At 40.2% G+C, this 13,542-nt stretch overlaps 1 protein-coding gene across 3 annotated transcripts in view; it reads left to right on the top strand.

Moving 5' to 3' along the window:
• Positions 1 to 13,542, top strand: part of PTPRA (protein tyrosine phosphatase, receptor type, A) — a 170,957-nt gene that overhangs the window by 88,142 nt on the left and 69,273 nt on the right. For 2 of the 3 annotated variants that reach the window (XM_011943339.1, XM_011943338.1), the window contains 2 exons: positions 9,091 to 9,169; positions 9,682 to 10,023. In XM_011943339.1, the coding sequence (XP_011798729.1) occupies positions 9,097 to 9,169; positions 9,682 to 10,023 (415 nt within the window). In that variant the 5' untranslated portion in view covers positions 9,091 to 9,096. Of the gene's footprint in view, positions 1 to 1,674; positions 1,765 to 9,090; positions 9,170 to 9,681; positions 10,024 to 13,542 lie in introns of all 3 variants that reach the window. The other variant, XM_011943340.1, reaches the window with a different exon arrangement.

Genomic DNA, 13,542 nt, shown 5'->3' with positions numbered 1-13,542 from the left:
TTTTTTTTAAGAGACAGGGTCTTTCTCTGTCACCCAAGGTGTAAGTGACACCAGTCATAGCTCACTGTAACCTGAAACTCCTGGACCCAAGCAATCCTCCTGCCTCAGCCTTCCATGTAGCTAGATCTACAGGCGCATGCCACCATACCCGGCTAACTTTTTGTTTGTTTTGAGACAGAGTTTTGCTCTTGTTACCCAGGCTGGAGTGCAATGGCATGATCTTGGCTCTCTACAACTGCAACCTCCTCTTCCTGGGTTCAAGTGATTCTCCTCCCTTGGCCTCCCAAGTAGCTGGGATTACAGGCGCCACTTCGCCTGGCTAATTTTTTATATTTTTAGTAGAGATGGGGTTTCACCATGTTAGCCAGACTGGGCTCGAACTCCTGACCTCAGGTGATCCACCCACCTCAGCCTCCCAAAGTGCTGGGATTACAGGCGTGTGCCACCACACCTGGCCCCTAGCTAACTTTTAAATGTGTTTTGTATAGATGAGGTCTTACTCTGTTGGCCAGGCTGGTCTTGAAATTCTAAGCTCAAGTCATCCTCTCACCTCAGCCTCCCAAAGTGCTAGGATTACAGGTATGAGCGTCCACACCTGGCCCCTTTGCCCATTGTAGTAATTAGGTTGTTTTTGTTGTTGAGTTGTAGGAGCTCTTTATATATTCTGGATTTCGGTTCCTTATCAGATATGTGATTGGCACACATTTTTTTTCCATCCATGGATTGCTTTTTCATTCTATTATAGTATTCACAGAAGTGTTTAATATTGATGAGGTCCTACTTAATCTGTGTTTTGTTTTGTTGCTTGTGCTTTTGGTGTTATATCCAAGAAATTGTTGCCAAATCCAATGCTGTGAAACTTTGCCCTCTGTTTCCTTCTGAGTTTTATAGTTTTAAGACTTAAATTTAGGTTTTCAACCCATTTTTAATTTTTGCATGTGGTATAAGGGAAGGGTCCAGTGTTATTGTTTCGCATGTAGATATACAGTTTTCTGAGTACCATTTGATGAAAAAGCTGTCCATTGAATTGCTTTTGCAACTTTTATTTGGGCATATTTATGTGAGTCTGTTTGGTTCTAAATTTTGCTCCATTGATCTATGTGTCTGTTCCTCTGCTAATACTGTCTTAAATATGGTAGCTATATAGTAAGCCTTAATACTGAGTAGATAGATTTCTCCCATTTTATTGTTTTTTTTTCAAAATTGTCACTGGTTTGTTTTTATTTTTTACTTTATGCAGATAACCTATACTATACTTTGGTTTCATGTATCAAGTAGTTTGTTCCAAGTTGTGCTTTAAGCAGAACAAATAAATTTTCCTATTGTTCTTTGTGTTCATCTGCAATATAAACCTATACCAAATTCTATTTTGTGTGTGTGTTTGTTGTAGTAATCTGACTGACTTTCTTACCTCCAGACTCATGTCTTTCAAGGTCCCCAACTGAATCTTGTTTTAGGTGGAACTTAGAAGCAGTAGAACTTTAGAATCTGTTTCACAGCCTTACTAGTCTAGTTTCATTCTCTATATAATGTCATCTATGGAAGTGAGCTGCCCTCCAGTGCCTTAGTTTCACTAATATTGGGGAAGGTCTCTTCTCTTTGTTTTGGACTTCTCTATCACATTGCCTTTCTCCAGAGAAGACCTATAATGAAAGTTGGTATCTGGTGTTCTAGGACTTCTTCAGAAGCTTGCCAGTTTTTCAAGCTGATTTCTGTCACTGGCAGCTCTTCAGAGTGCTGTTCCTACTCCACCCTCCCCTGGTGGTATGTATCAAGTTTTCTACTCATCAGCACCCACCTACTCCTGCCTACTTGTTTCTCAGATATCTGCTGCCTGGCTAGCTCATTGCTGCTTTTGTCACTCTTAGAGCTGTCTTCTTCCCTTTTTTGGCTTTCTGCCTGACTTCCAGGGCAGCTACTCTGTCATTGCCTGTCTGCTGTTCTGTCCTTTTTCCCACCACCCCCAACAGGTACAACATGTACTCTAATAACACACATTCTCAATGTTCAAATTAACCTCATCACTTTCCCCACCACATTCCCCAAAACTGGTCATCCTCCAGCTTATAGCATTGAAGGTCACTGAAGTTAGACATCTGGGCCTTGCTTACCTCCAACATCTCATTAGCCTTCGATTCTACTCCTACAAATTCTCTTCTCAGTCTCCTTTAGATATTCCTGCCCTGCTGTGAGATCCATCTGGTTTGTTGTCTAGATTACTTTTGAAAGCTTCAGTCAGTGACCCTCCTTACTTCAGACCCCACTAGTTGATCCTTCACTCTGCCATCAATCATTGTTTCTAAAATCTAAATTGTTCCATTTAACCTCGCTGTGATGAAACCTTTGGTAGTTCTCCAGTGTGTTCTGTGGTAATTTAAAACTTTCATTGTGATGTCCAGGCCCCTTCATGATCTGATCACTGCCTCCTCCAGCCTCATTGTGTGCATTTCCCTGCCCCACCCTATCCTCACCCACCCTGGTCTTTCATGTCTTCCATTTTTACATTCATTTAGCAGATATTTGTTGAAGCCCCACATGATGCCCTTACCTAGGTCTTTGTTATTCCCAGGACCAAACAGGCTTTTTTAAGCTCCCAAGTCATCTCAGTTTGAAAGACTATGTCTGACCCTTGTCTTGGCCAATTACTCTTTATCCTTCCAAGTTCAATGATTGTCCCACTGCACTCCAGCCAGAGTGAGAGAGCAAGACCCTATCTCAGTAAATAAAACTAAATAAATAAATGAGCCATAGTTTATTTAATCACATCTCTCTCCCCCATTGATAGACATTAAGGGTATTTCCAGTTTTCTTCTCTTGAAAACAGTGCTACATTGAATAACCTTGTACATAGGTCACTTTGAAAGTATGGATATGTATCTGTGGAATAAGTTTCCAGAAGTGGAATTATGTCAGAGGGGTTGTGCATTTGTAATTCTGATGAATATTTATAGATTATATGAGAGTACCTGTTTACCCAAACTCTTGCCAGTGCAGCATTGTCAAAGTTTTTTATGTTTGCTAGTGTGATAGATAAAAATGGTATCTCCCAGCATTGCTTTCTCTGATCATCAATGAGGTTGGGCATCTTTTCATACATTTAAGAGAACTATATGGTTTTTTTGCATGTGAGTTATGTTTCATATCATTTACCCGTTTTTCTTTTAGACTGTTGGTCCTTTTTTTCTTAATCTGTAAACCCTTTATGTATTTGGGAAATTGGTCTTTGTGAATGAGTTGCAAATATGTTTAAAAAGGTCATTCTTTAATGTGGAAGCAGCTGTTTTAGTGGAATTGTGGAAAAAGAAGCCAGATTTCTATGGAGACAACCCTTTCTAGAGATTTGGCTATGAAGCAGAGTAGAGACATGATAGCTGGAGGATTGATGTAGATGCAAAGAAGTTTTTCATCTTCTTTGAAAACTTAATTATGTTAAAAACTGGTATGAAAGGGAGGGTTAAAGCTAGAGATGGTGGTAGAAAAAAATGCAGGGTTCCTAAAGGACTGAGATTCTTGGGTGGAATTTCAGGGAAGGGGAAAATTTCTGGATATAGTGACTGGTGAGTTAAGGGTGTCCAGTCCAATGGCTTTTATTTTCTTGGAAGTGTAGGCAAGGCCAACAGCCAAATGTGTGGGAGGAGATGGTTAGAGGGGAAAGGAGGTTTGAAGTAATCGGTATGGAGAATTGGAGAAAGCTAAGGAAAGACAGAAAGACTGCAGAAAGTGCTTAGGGTTCCACTGAAGCAGAAATAGTGATTTGTAGTGATACAACCCTTATGAGTTGTTTGATTTCTTTTTTTTTTTTTAAAGCAGCATTTGGCAGTCCAAGTATAGGGCTGACAGTTTGGGATTTTTCTTTCTATGTTGGTGTAAAAGAACAGTGTCGCGAGGGAAATTAGGACAAAAGAATGATTGAACTGATACCAGGTTTTCTTGATTTGGTAGAGAAGGAAATAAAGATAGAGCAGAGATATTGAAAAGAATTAGAGAGGAGTTCAAGAGACTGAAGGCCTGGGTGAGGTCAGAGAGCAGGTGTAGTAGGCATAACAGACAGAACTACAAGGATAGAAAGTGCGGTTTGGAGAGTGGGAAGGCAAGATTTATTCAGTATGGGGGCTTTTCTGGGTAATGACAGAATCTGGAGTACAGCCATTGTCATGAGTGGCCCATGTATAGTAGAGAGATAGGGTCTTTGGAGTTAAGGAAGTCAAGGAACTGAGAGGCTGGCCTAGATGTGGATTTTGGTTGTCATCCATGAGGATATTGAAGTCATCCAGGAGAATAGCAAGCCTAGGGCACAGGAAGAAAACTGAGACACAGTGTCTTCAGTGAAAGGAAAGCACAAGGCAAAAAACTTTCAAAAACAGGGACTGTTAGGCCCGGTGCAGTGGCTCACACCTGTAATCCCAGCACTTTGGGAGGCCAAAGCAGGTGGATCACTTGAGGTCAGGAGTTCAAGACCAGCCTGGCCTACATGGTGAAACCCCATCTCTACTTTTGTTCTTTTCCCTTGTTCTTGTATTACCTTTCTAGAAAGGAATTTTTATTATAGGCTAATTGTTATTCCCACCAGTATTTGAGTCCTTTTCATATGACTCTTGCCAGCACTGGATATTTCATATGATTGGTCTCTTCTGTGAGCACCACTCACTCACTGGAGATTGCACCGCTGTACTCCAGCCTGGACGACAGAGCGAGACTCCGTCTCAAAAAAGAAAAAAAAGAAAATAGAGTTCCTAAATACTCCCTGCCCCCAACACCTGCACAGCCTCCTCATTATCCACATCCTGCACCACTGTGGTACCTTTGTTGCAACTAATGGACCAATATTGACTCCTCATTATCACTCAAGCTTTGGTGTTGTGCATTCTGTAGATTTGGATAAATGTATAATGATATGTGTCTACCATTGTACTATCATACAGAAGAGTTTGACTGCCCTGACAATCCTCTGCTCCACCTACTTACTCCTCTCTCCTTTTCGTAGCCCCACAACCACTGATTTTTTTTTTTTTTTTTTTTTTTTGAGACGGAGTGTTGCTCTCTGTTGTCCCCCAGGCCAGAGTGCAGTGGCGCAATCTCGGCTCACTGCAAGCTCCACCTCCTGGGTTCATGCCATTCTCCTGCCTCAGCCTCCCGAGTAGCTGGGATTACAGGCGCCCGCCACCATGCCCAGATAATTTTTTGTATTTTTTAGTGGAGACAGGGTTTCACCATGTTAGCCAGGATGGTCTTGATCTCCTGACCTCGTGATCCTCCTGCCTTGGCCTCCCAAAGTGCTGGGATTACAGGCATGAGCCACCCACTGTGCCTGGCCCTTTAAAAAAAAAACAAAAACAAAAAACAAGGTCTTGCTCTGTCACCCAAGTCTGAGTGCAGTGATGCAATCACTCCTCACTGCAGCCTCGACCTCCCGGGCTCAAGTGATCCTCCCACTTCAACCTCCTAAGTAGCTGAGACTACACGCACACACTACCATGCCCAGCTAATTTTTGTATTTTTTATAGAAACGTGGTCCTGCTATGTTGCCCAGGCTGGTCTTGAACTCCTGAGCTCAAGCAATTTGCCTGCCTTGGCCTCTCAAGGTTTTGGGATTACAGGCATGAGTCACCACACCTGGACTTTTTTTTTCCTTTTTTTTCCCTTTTTTTTTAACCAGTGATCTTTTACTGTCTCCATGGTTTTTCACATTGGTTTCTTTTGCTTAGTAATATGTGTTTAAGTTTCTTCTATGTATTTTCATGTTTTTAGCTTATTTCTTTTTAGCAGTGAGTAATATTTCATTGTCTGGATGTGCCATCACTTATTTATCCATTCACCTACTGAAGGATATCTTGAGTGCTCCCAGTTGTGGCAATTATAAATAAAGTTGCTGTAAACGTCCATGTGCAGGGCTTTTTAAATGGCATAAGTTTTCATCTCATTTGGGTAAATACCAAAGAGCACAATTGCTGGATCATACGTTAAGAGTATATTTATTTTTTTGAGAACTACCAAACTGCCTTCCAAAGTGGATGTACCATTTTACATTCCCACAAGCAGTGAATGAGAGTTCCTACTGCTCCATATTCTTACAAACATATAGTGTTCTCAAATGTTTTGGATTTTAAAACCAAAATCCATTTTAATAGATGTGTAGTGGTATCCTGTTTTAATTTGCAGTTCCCTAATGTCTTGATGTTCTATGTCTTTTCAGATGCTTGTTTGCCGTACTGTATATCTTCTTCGGTGAGATGTCTGTTCAGGTCTTTTGCCTATTTTTAATCTAGTTGTTAGTTTCCTTGTTGAGTTTAAGAATTCTCTGTCCTTTGTCAGATGTATCTTTTGCAAACATTTTCTCCTAGTCTGTGGCTTGTCCTCTCATTCTCTTGGCATTGTCTTTCACAGAGTAGACATTTTATATTTTAATAAAGTCCAGACTCTCAGTTATGTTCTCATGGATCATGCCTTTGATGTTATATCTAAAAAGTTCTCACCATACCCAAAGTCATCTAGATTTTCTCCTGTTATCTTCTTGGCATTTTGTAGTCTTATGATTGATATTTAGGTCTGTGATTCATTTTTAGTTAATTTTTGTGAAAGATATAAGGTCTGATATGGATTAATTTTTCTGTATGTAGCTGTCCAGTTCGTGTTATTTGTTGAAAAGACTATCTTGCTCCATTTTATTGTCTTTGCTCCTTTGTCAGTTCACTATATTTATGTGGGTCTGTTTATGATCTTTGTTCTGTTCCATTGATCTATTTGTCTTGTCTTTTGCTAATACCACACTGTCTTAATTACTATAGCTTTAAAGTAAGTCTTGAAGTCCAATAGCATTAATCTTTGACTCTTCTTTAATATTGAGTTGCCCCTTCATAATCTTAATGTCTCTCCATGTAAACTTTAGAATCAGCCTTTTTATATTCACAAAATAACTTGCTGAGATTATGATTGATATTGCATTGATTCCATAGACTTATTTGGGAAAAACTGACATCTTGACAATATTGAGTCTTCCTATCCATAAACATTGTTTGTGATGGGCTTCTTTATGTTTAGAAGCTTTTGTTTTTTCTGCTGTGAGATATTCTACTTCTACCTTTATGATTTCTTACATTGCCTTTTATACTTAGAAACTTCTTCCTCATCCTGAGTTCACATATTCATTTATTTTCTTTTAAAATGTGTTTTTCAAACATTTAGTTTCTAAACCTATGTGGAATTTATTTTGGTATATGGAATGAGATGGTGGTCTAATTCCCTCCCCTCAAATATGTAGTTATTTTTCCCAAAACCATTTTCTATTGATTTATCAAGAATAGACATGTATACATGTATAATAGTCAGCCTTCCACTTGTTTTTTGACCCTTGTGAAGGAAATTGTTTGAGTTTCCAATTTTGGATTAGGCTCAGGTAGTAGTTGAGCTGGGTTCTGCCAGAGATCAATGTTAATTCACTATCCAGATCTTCCACAGAGTTATAAAAATGTAAGTTTTATGAAAATCTAACAGTATATCACTGGTTTAATGATCACAGCCTAGGAAGAATGGGGAAATGGTCAAAATCTCATGTGGGTGCACCTGAAGGCCACTGTTAAATCCATCTCCCTGCTAGGCACCGCTGCTGGCACCAGGGGCAGACTCCTGGGGTGTATATGAACCACCTACATCTCCCTCTCTTCCTCTGTACCCCTAAGATTTTCATGTGTCCCTTAAGGATGTATGTCCTCCTTCCCTTGGAGAGTCACTACCATATTGAACACTTCAGACTGTGAGTCCTGTGAAGATGGGGCTTGTGAGTGTATTGCTCCCCAGTTGTTTCTCTAGCATTAGCTCAGTATAGGGCATAAAAATCTGAATGGATGAACAAACCACTATTACTGGTGGGAACGTGCTACTATCTTATGTGGCTTGAGGTGGCATAAAGGTTGAGAACAGCTATATAATGTGTTCCTTGAAGGGCAGCAGTACATCAGTGCAGTCAGCCTACCTTCTCCATACTTCTCACTCTGAAAACTGTAAAGCTGCACCTAGCAATCAACTTGGGATCTTTAAAAGGGACTGCTCCCTAGCTCTCACCCACAAAGCTGCAGTCTAGCACAGGTGACTTTTTTAAAAAAGTTTTTTGGGCCAGACGCGATGGCTGACACCTGTAATCCCAGCACTTTGGGAGGCTGAGGTGGGCAGGTCACCTGAGGTTGGGAGTGTGAGACCATCCTGACCAACATGGAGAAACCCCATCTCTACTAAAAATACAAGCAAATTCACCAGTCATGGTGGCACATGCCTGTAATCTCAGCTACTTGGGAGGCTGAGGCAGGAGAAATCGCTTGAACCCAGGTGGCGGAGGTTGCGGTGAGCCAAGATCACACCATTGCACTCCAGCTCAGGCAACAGTGCAAGACTCCGTCTCAAAAAAAATTAAAAAGGAGTCCTATTAAGACTTATTTTTATTTTTACGGGTTGGATATCTCTAATCCCAAAATATGAAATGCTCCAAAATTTGAAACTTTTTGAGCATAGACATGATGCTCAAAAGAAATGCTCACTGGGACATTTTGGATTCAAAATTTGGATTAGGGACTGGGTGTGGGGGCTCACACCTGTAATCATAGCACTTTGGGAGGTTGAGGCAGGAGGATCAGTTGAACCCAAGAGTTTGAGAGCAGCCTAGGCAACATAGTGAGACTCTGTCTCTACAGAAAATTTTAAAAATTAGCCAGGCATGGTGATACATGCCTGTAGTCCTAGCTACTCAGGAGGCTAAGGCAGAAGAATCACTTGAGTCCAGGAGGTAGAGGCTGCACTGAACTATGATCATACCACTGTCTCCATCTGATGGGCAACAGAGCAAGACCCTCTCTTTAAAAAAAAAAAAAAATCTGAAACACTGCTAGTCCTCAGCCGTTTTAGATAAGGGATAGTCAATCTTTATAAAGACTCAGTTAGTTATTGGATATCTGAGGAAGCATGCATATCAGGATCCCAAAAGATCATTGGTTTAGCCACACATTTTAATAGCTTGGAAATCCAGAATACTCTTCTGGTGACCAGCTCAGACATAGTCATGATAATATAGGACCTCATCTAACATGGCTCCCTGTTTTCCAGATAAGCATGGATTCCTGGTTCACTCTTGTTCTGCTTGGCAGTGGTCTGATATGTGTCAGTGCCAACAATGCTACCACAGGTAAATTGTAATTTGATAAGGCTGCTATTTGAAATGAAATTTTGCTTTCACATTTAATGAGCCAAATTTGAAAACCAAGATAGTATTTGAAGAAAGGAATATAAAAATTTTATTCGAAGTGATGGTAAAATAGATGTCTTCAGAAATCTTGGAATTGTATTGAATGCTCAGCATTGTTTTTCATACATATAACTGCTTTAAATAAATCAAAGAGATTATGTGTTATTTCCTGAAAAGTAAAATAAACTGTTGACATTTACAACTCTGTATATGGTTTCTGAGGAACTAAGTGAAGAATCTTATGTCTTTCTCCCTTAAACCGTAGTCCTTTGGAGGAGGTAGGAAAGGTCCAGCATTAAATAAAAACATAGCGGGTGGGTGGGTATTGGGGGGTTGGTCTTTGCTTGGTCTCCATATGTTTGAGAGTTTATTAAGGCTTCCTGCTTTGTGTCTCACAACTTTTTAGCCTCACATTCTTCATGTGATACTTCCTTGTTTTTTGGTGTTTGTAGTTGTACCTTCTGTAGGAATTACAAGATTAATTAACTCATCAACGGCAGAACCAGTTAAAGAAGAGGCCAAAACTTCAAATCCAACTTCTTCACTAACTTCTCTTTCTGTGGCACCAACATTCAGCCCAAATATAACTCTGGGACCCACCTATTTAACCACTGTCAATTCTTCAGACTCTGACAATGGGACCACAAGAACAGCAAGCACCAATTCTATAGGCACTACAATTTCACCAAATGAAACGTGGCTTCCAGATAACCAGTTCACGGATGCCAGAACAGAACCCTGGGAGGGGAATTCCAGCACCACAGCAACCACTCCAGAAGCTTTCCCTCCTTCAGGTACTAGAGATGATTCTCTTTATTCTTTTGCTCTTTGAGTTTATTCATCCTTTTATTACCTTGTTTGTGTTTCCTAGCCTTAAAATTTCTTCAAGTAAGTAAAATTGCTCAAGTGAAGTAATGAAACCTATATTTGGAATTTTTAGGCATATCTGGTTAGCATGAGTGAAGAGGAAAGAAGAAAGATTCTGGAGAATATCATTCTGCTAGGTGGGATCCTGGTTAGATTGAGAGGACTTAAATGTGTTTAAAGGTAGAGAAGAAGGCTTAAAAAGAGAAAGAGAGGAGCTCATTGACGATGGAAGAGACTGAAGATGAAAAGTCACAGAGAATGAGTAATAAGATTAGGTTTGAAAAGGGAGGGATCCATGGAGATGATGGAAAGGAGAATGGATATTGATGTCCAGGACAATTAGGTATGGCGTGGGAGGCCAGTGGCTAGGGGTGTCATTAGAGAGGCTCTGGGAAATGGTTACATTGCAGTGCCAGTTGTTCAGGGCCTCAGGTTGAAGCAATAGTCCCAAGGATAAAATCAGAGACGTGGGTCTAAGACCAGGACAGGTAAGACAAGTTTCTGACCTCTTTGAACCTTAGGTACCTTGTCTGTAAAAGAGGATTAGAGAGACCCTCAAAGGGCTTCTGTGAGGAGTAAATGTAACTGTCATCCCTTTTCTAGCAAAAATCACTCTTTCCTCATCTGTGTTCCCCAGCCCTTTGGCTCTGATTTCTTCCCAGTTAGATGGTGAGTGCCCCTAAGCAGAATCACATCTCGCTCGTGGGGAACATTCAGGAACTGCTTGCTCAGTTGATTCTCATTTATTACTACAGATGATATCTTTTACTATGCCTTATAACTCAGACCCTTCACTTGCCAGCTTTTCCCCATATTTTCTACCATAAAGACAAGACAGCATTTGCAGTTAAGAGGGCAGTCTTCAGTACCACACTGAGTTTGAATCCTAGCTCTTCCATAAACCAGTCATGTTTATGGCATAGCTGGCTTACTTGATCTCTCTACCTCAGTTTGTCTGTCTGTGAAACAAGAATGAGTGATAGTAATAGTTCTTACCTCATAGAGGAGATATTAGGATTAAACAAGTTAATATGGGTAAAGCACTTACAAAGATGCCTGCACAGGTTAAGCACTATTTTTAAGTGTGAGCTGTTAGTATTGTTGTGATTATTGCTTTGATAGTTCCCAGTAAAATATGTGAAGGTACCTTTAATGCAGATGGCATCCCACTATTCTTGATGAAATAGGGGACTGCAGACAAGTAATGTCTGACACTCGCTTTGTGCTTTAAAGTTAATGTAGTTTTGTCATAGTTATTACTGTGTGCTAGGCATTGTACTAAGAGTTTTCTAGAATAATCCTGTGAGGTAAGTTCTATTTTATGTTTTATAGGTAAAAGTATTTTACAATGATGAAAGTGTAGTTTGTGGAATGTTTTTCAATGTACAGGTCATGACACAATTCATGAAATCACTTTAGCGGGCCACCACTTGTTTTGTTTTGTTTTGTTTTGTTTTGTTTTAATGGATGATCCAGTTCCATGTTTATTCTTTTAATGTTACATACAATTTTTTGAAATTTTAGTAACAACATAAAATGTTGGGTTGTGGCCATTGCTTAGGGAGAAAAGCAGAATAACTTGTACAAACTGAATGAGTGAATGGAAAAGGTAGAGACTGTAACACAGGCCTGACTGACTGGACAGCCCATGTTCTATTCTGTACTGTCTTTCATTTAACAGTTCTGTGACATGACCATGGATAATCATCTCCTTTTAAGAGATGCTTAATTTCAGACTGTATATAGAGGTTAAGTGATTTGCTTTAGATCTCAAGGCTGACAAGTTAGGACTATTTCTCACTTTTGCGGTCTTTCCACTCTGCTTGTAGGGAACTTAGTTTTCCATAAACTGACTTAGGTCCAAATTGTGCCACAGCTAAGAATCTAGTTATTGTACATTTAGCACATTTCATGTCATAGGAGACTGAGACTACATTTCTCTAGTGGCATTCATTCAAGATGAGTAAAACACAACGAACCATTATTGCACATGGGAATTTCATGGTCTTAAACCCCATATCCCACTTATCACCACGATTTCACCAGTCCTCCTGTAACAGTTACAGCTTTTTATTAAATCAGTATTTGATGTATATTATTGTAATTATGAAATATTCATTGCTGAGCTATACATATAAATGGATTGTTTTTCTTTCTTGTACAATTTTTTTTCTGGATTTAATAATTGCCTTATTTTTTGTTTATTTAGTTTTCTGTTTAGTCAGGCCAGGCACACTGGCTAACACCTGTAATCCCAGTACTTTGGGAGGCCCAGGCGGACAGATCACTTGAGCTGAAGAGTTTGAGACCAGCCTGGGGAACATTGTGAAACTCCATCTCTACAAAAAATACAAAAATTAGCTGGGCATGGGTACATGTACTTGTAGTCCCAGCTACTCAGGAGGCTGAGGTGGGAGGATTGCTTAAGTCCAGGAGGTTGAGGCTTCAGTGAGCTGTGTTCATATCACCGCACTCCAGCCTGGGTGACAAAGTGAGACCATGTCTCAACAAAATTATTGCTACTCAATTCTTACCATGCTCTCCAGAGCCTCTCAAAACAGCTTTCTACAAAGTGAGATTTATTAGATAATCTATTTCTTTTTTACCTCTAGAAATTCCTCCTGAGCCCTCCATTGTCTTATTCCAGTCTAGGCTTGTTGATCTCTAGGGCTACTGCACAGATATATCAGCCTGGGATTTCCCTTCTCTGTCATTCTGGGAATTCCCCTTGCTGCTGCTTCCTGACTTCCATACTGTCTTCTTTCTTGTCTCCTCTCATCATTCGGTAGATTCTTGAGAAAAGGGGTCCATGGGAGGCAAATTGCATGAGACCTTACATGTCTAAAAATATCTTTAGGGCTGTGCATAGAATTTGAGGACTATTTTTCCCCCAGAATTTTTAAAGTATTGCCCTAACTGACACCTGCTTACTAGGTTTGGAGGATTTTACTGCTATCTTAATTCCTAATTATTTGTATGCTTTCTAGGATCTTCTCTTTATCATTGGTATCCTGAAATTTCACAGAGATGTATCTTGGTGTGGGTCTTTTTCGTTCATTATTATAGATACTTAATAGGCCCTTTGGAGCCTTGATCTTGCATTTCTGAAAATTTTCTCCCATTTCTTTGAAACCTTCTCCCCCCTTCCTTTTTTTTTCTTTTCTCAAATTCTTATTATTTGGATATTGGATGTATCCTGAATTAATTCTTTTTTTTTTTTTTTTTTGAGACGGAGTCTCGCTCTGTCCCCCAGTTGGAGTGCAGTGGCGCGGTCTCGGCTTACTGCAAGCTCCACCTCCTGGGATCACGCCATTCTCCTGCTTCAGCCTCCTGAGTAGCTGGGACTACAGGCTCCCGCCACCGCGCCCAGCTGATCTTTTGTATTTTTAGTAGAGATGGGGTTTCACTGTGGTCTCGATCTCCTGACCTTGTGATCCGCCCGCCTC

Source organism: Colobus angolensis, unplaced genomic scaffold, assembly GCF_000951035.1.
Source record: "Colobus angolensis palliatus isolate OR3802 unplaced genomic scaffold, Cang.pa_1.0 Scaffold219, whole genome shotgun sequence".
Taxonomy (NCBI): domain Eukaryota; kingdom Metazoa; phylum Chordata; class Mammalia; order Primates; family Cercopithecidae; genus Colobus; species Colobus angolensis.
This window is presented reverse-complemented; position numbering and strand designations above follow the sequence as displayed.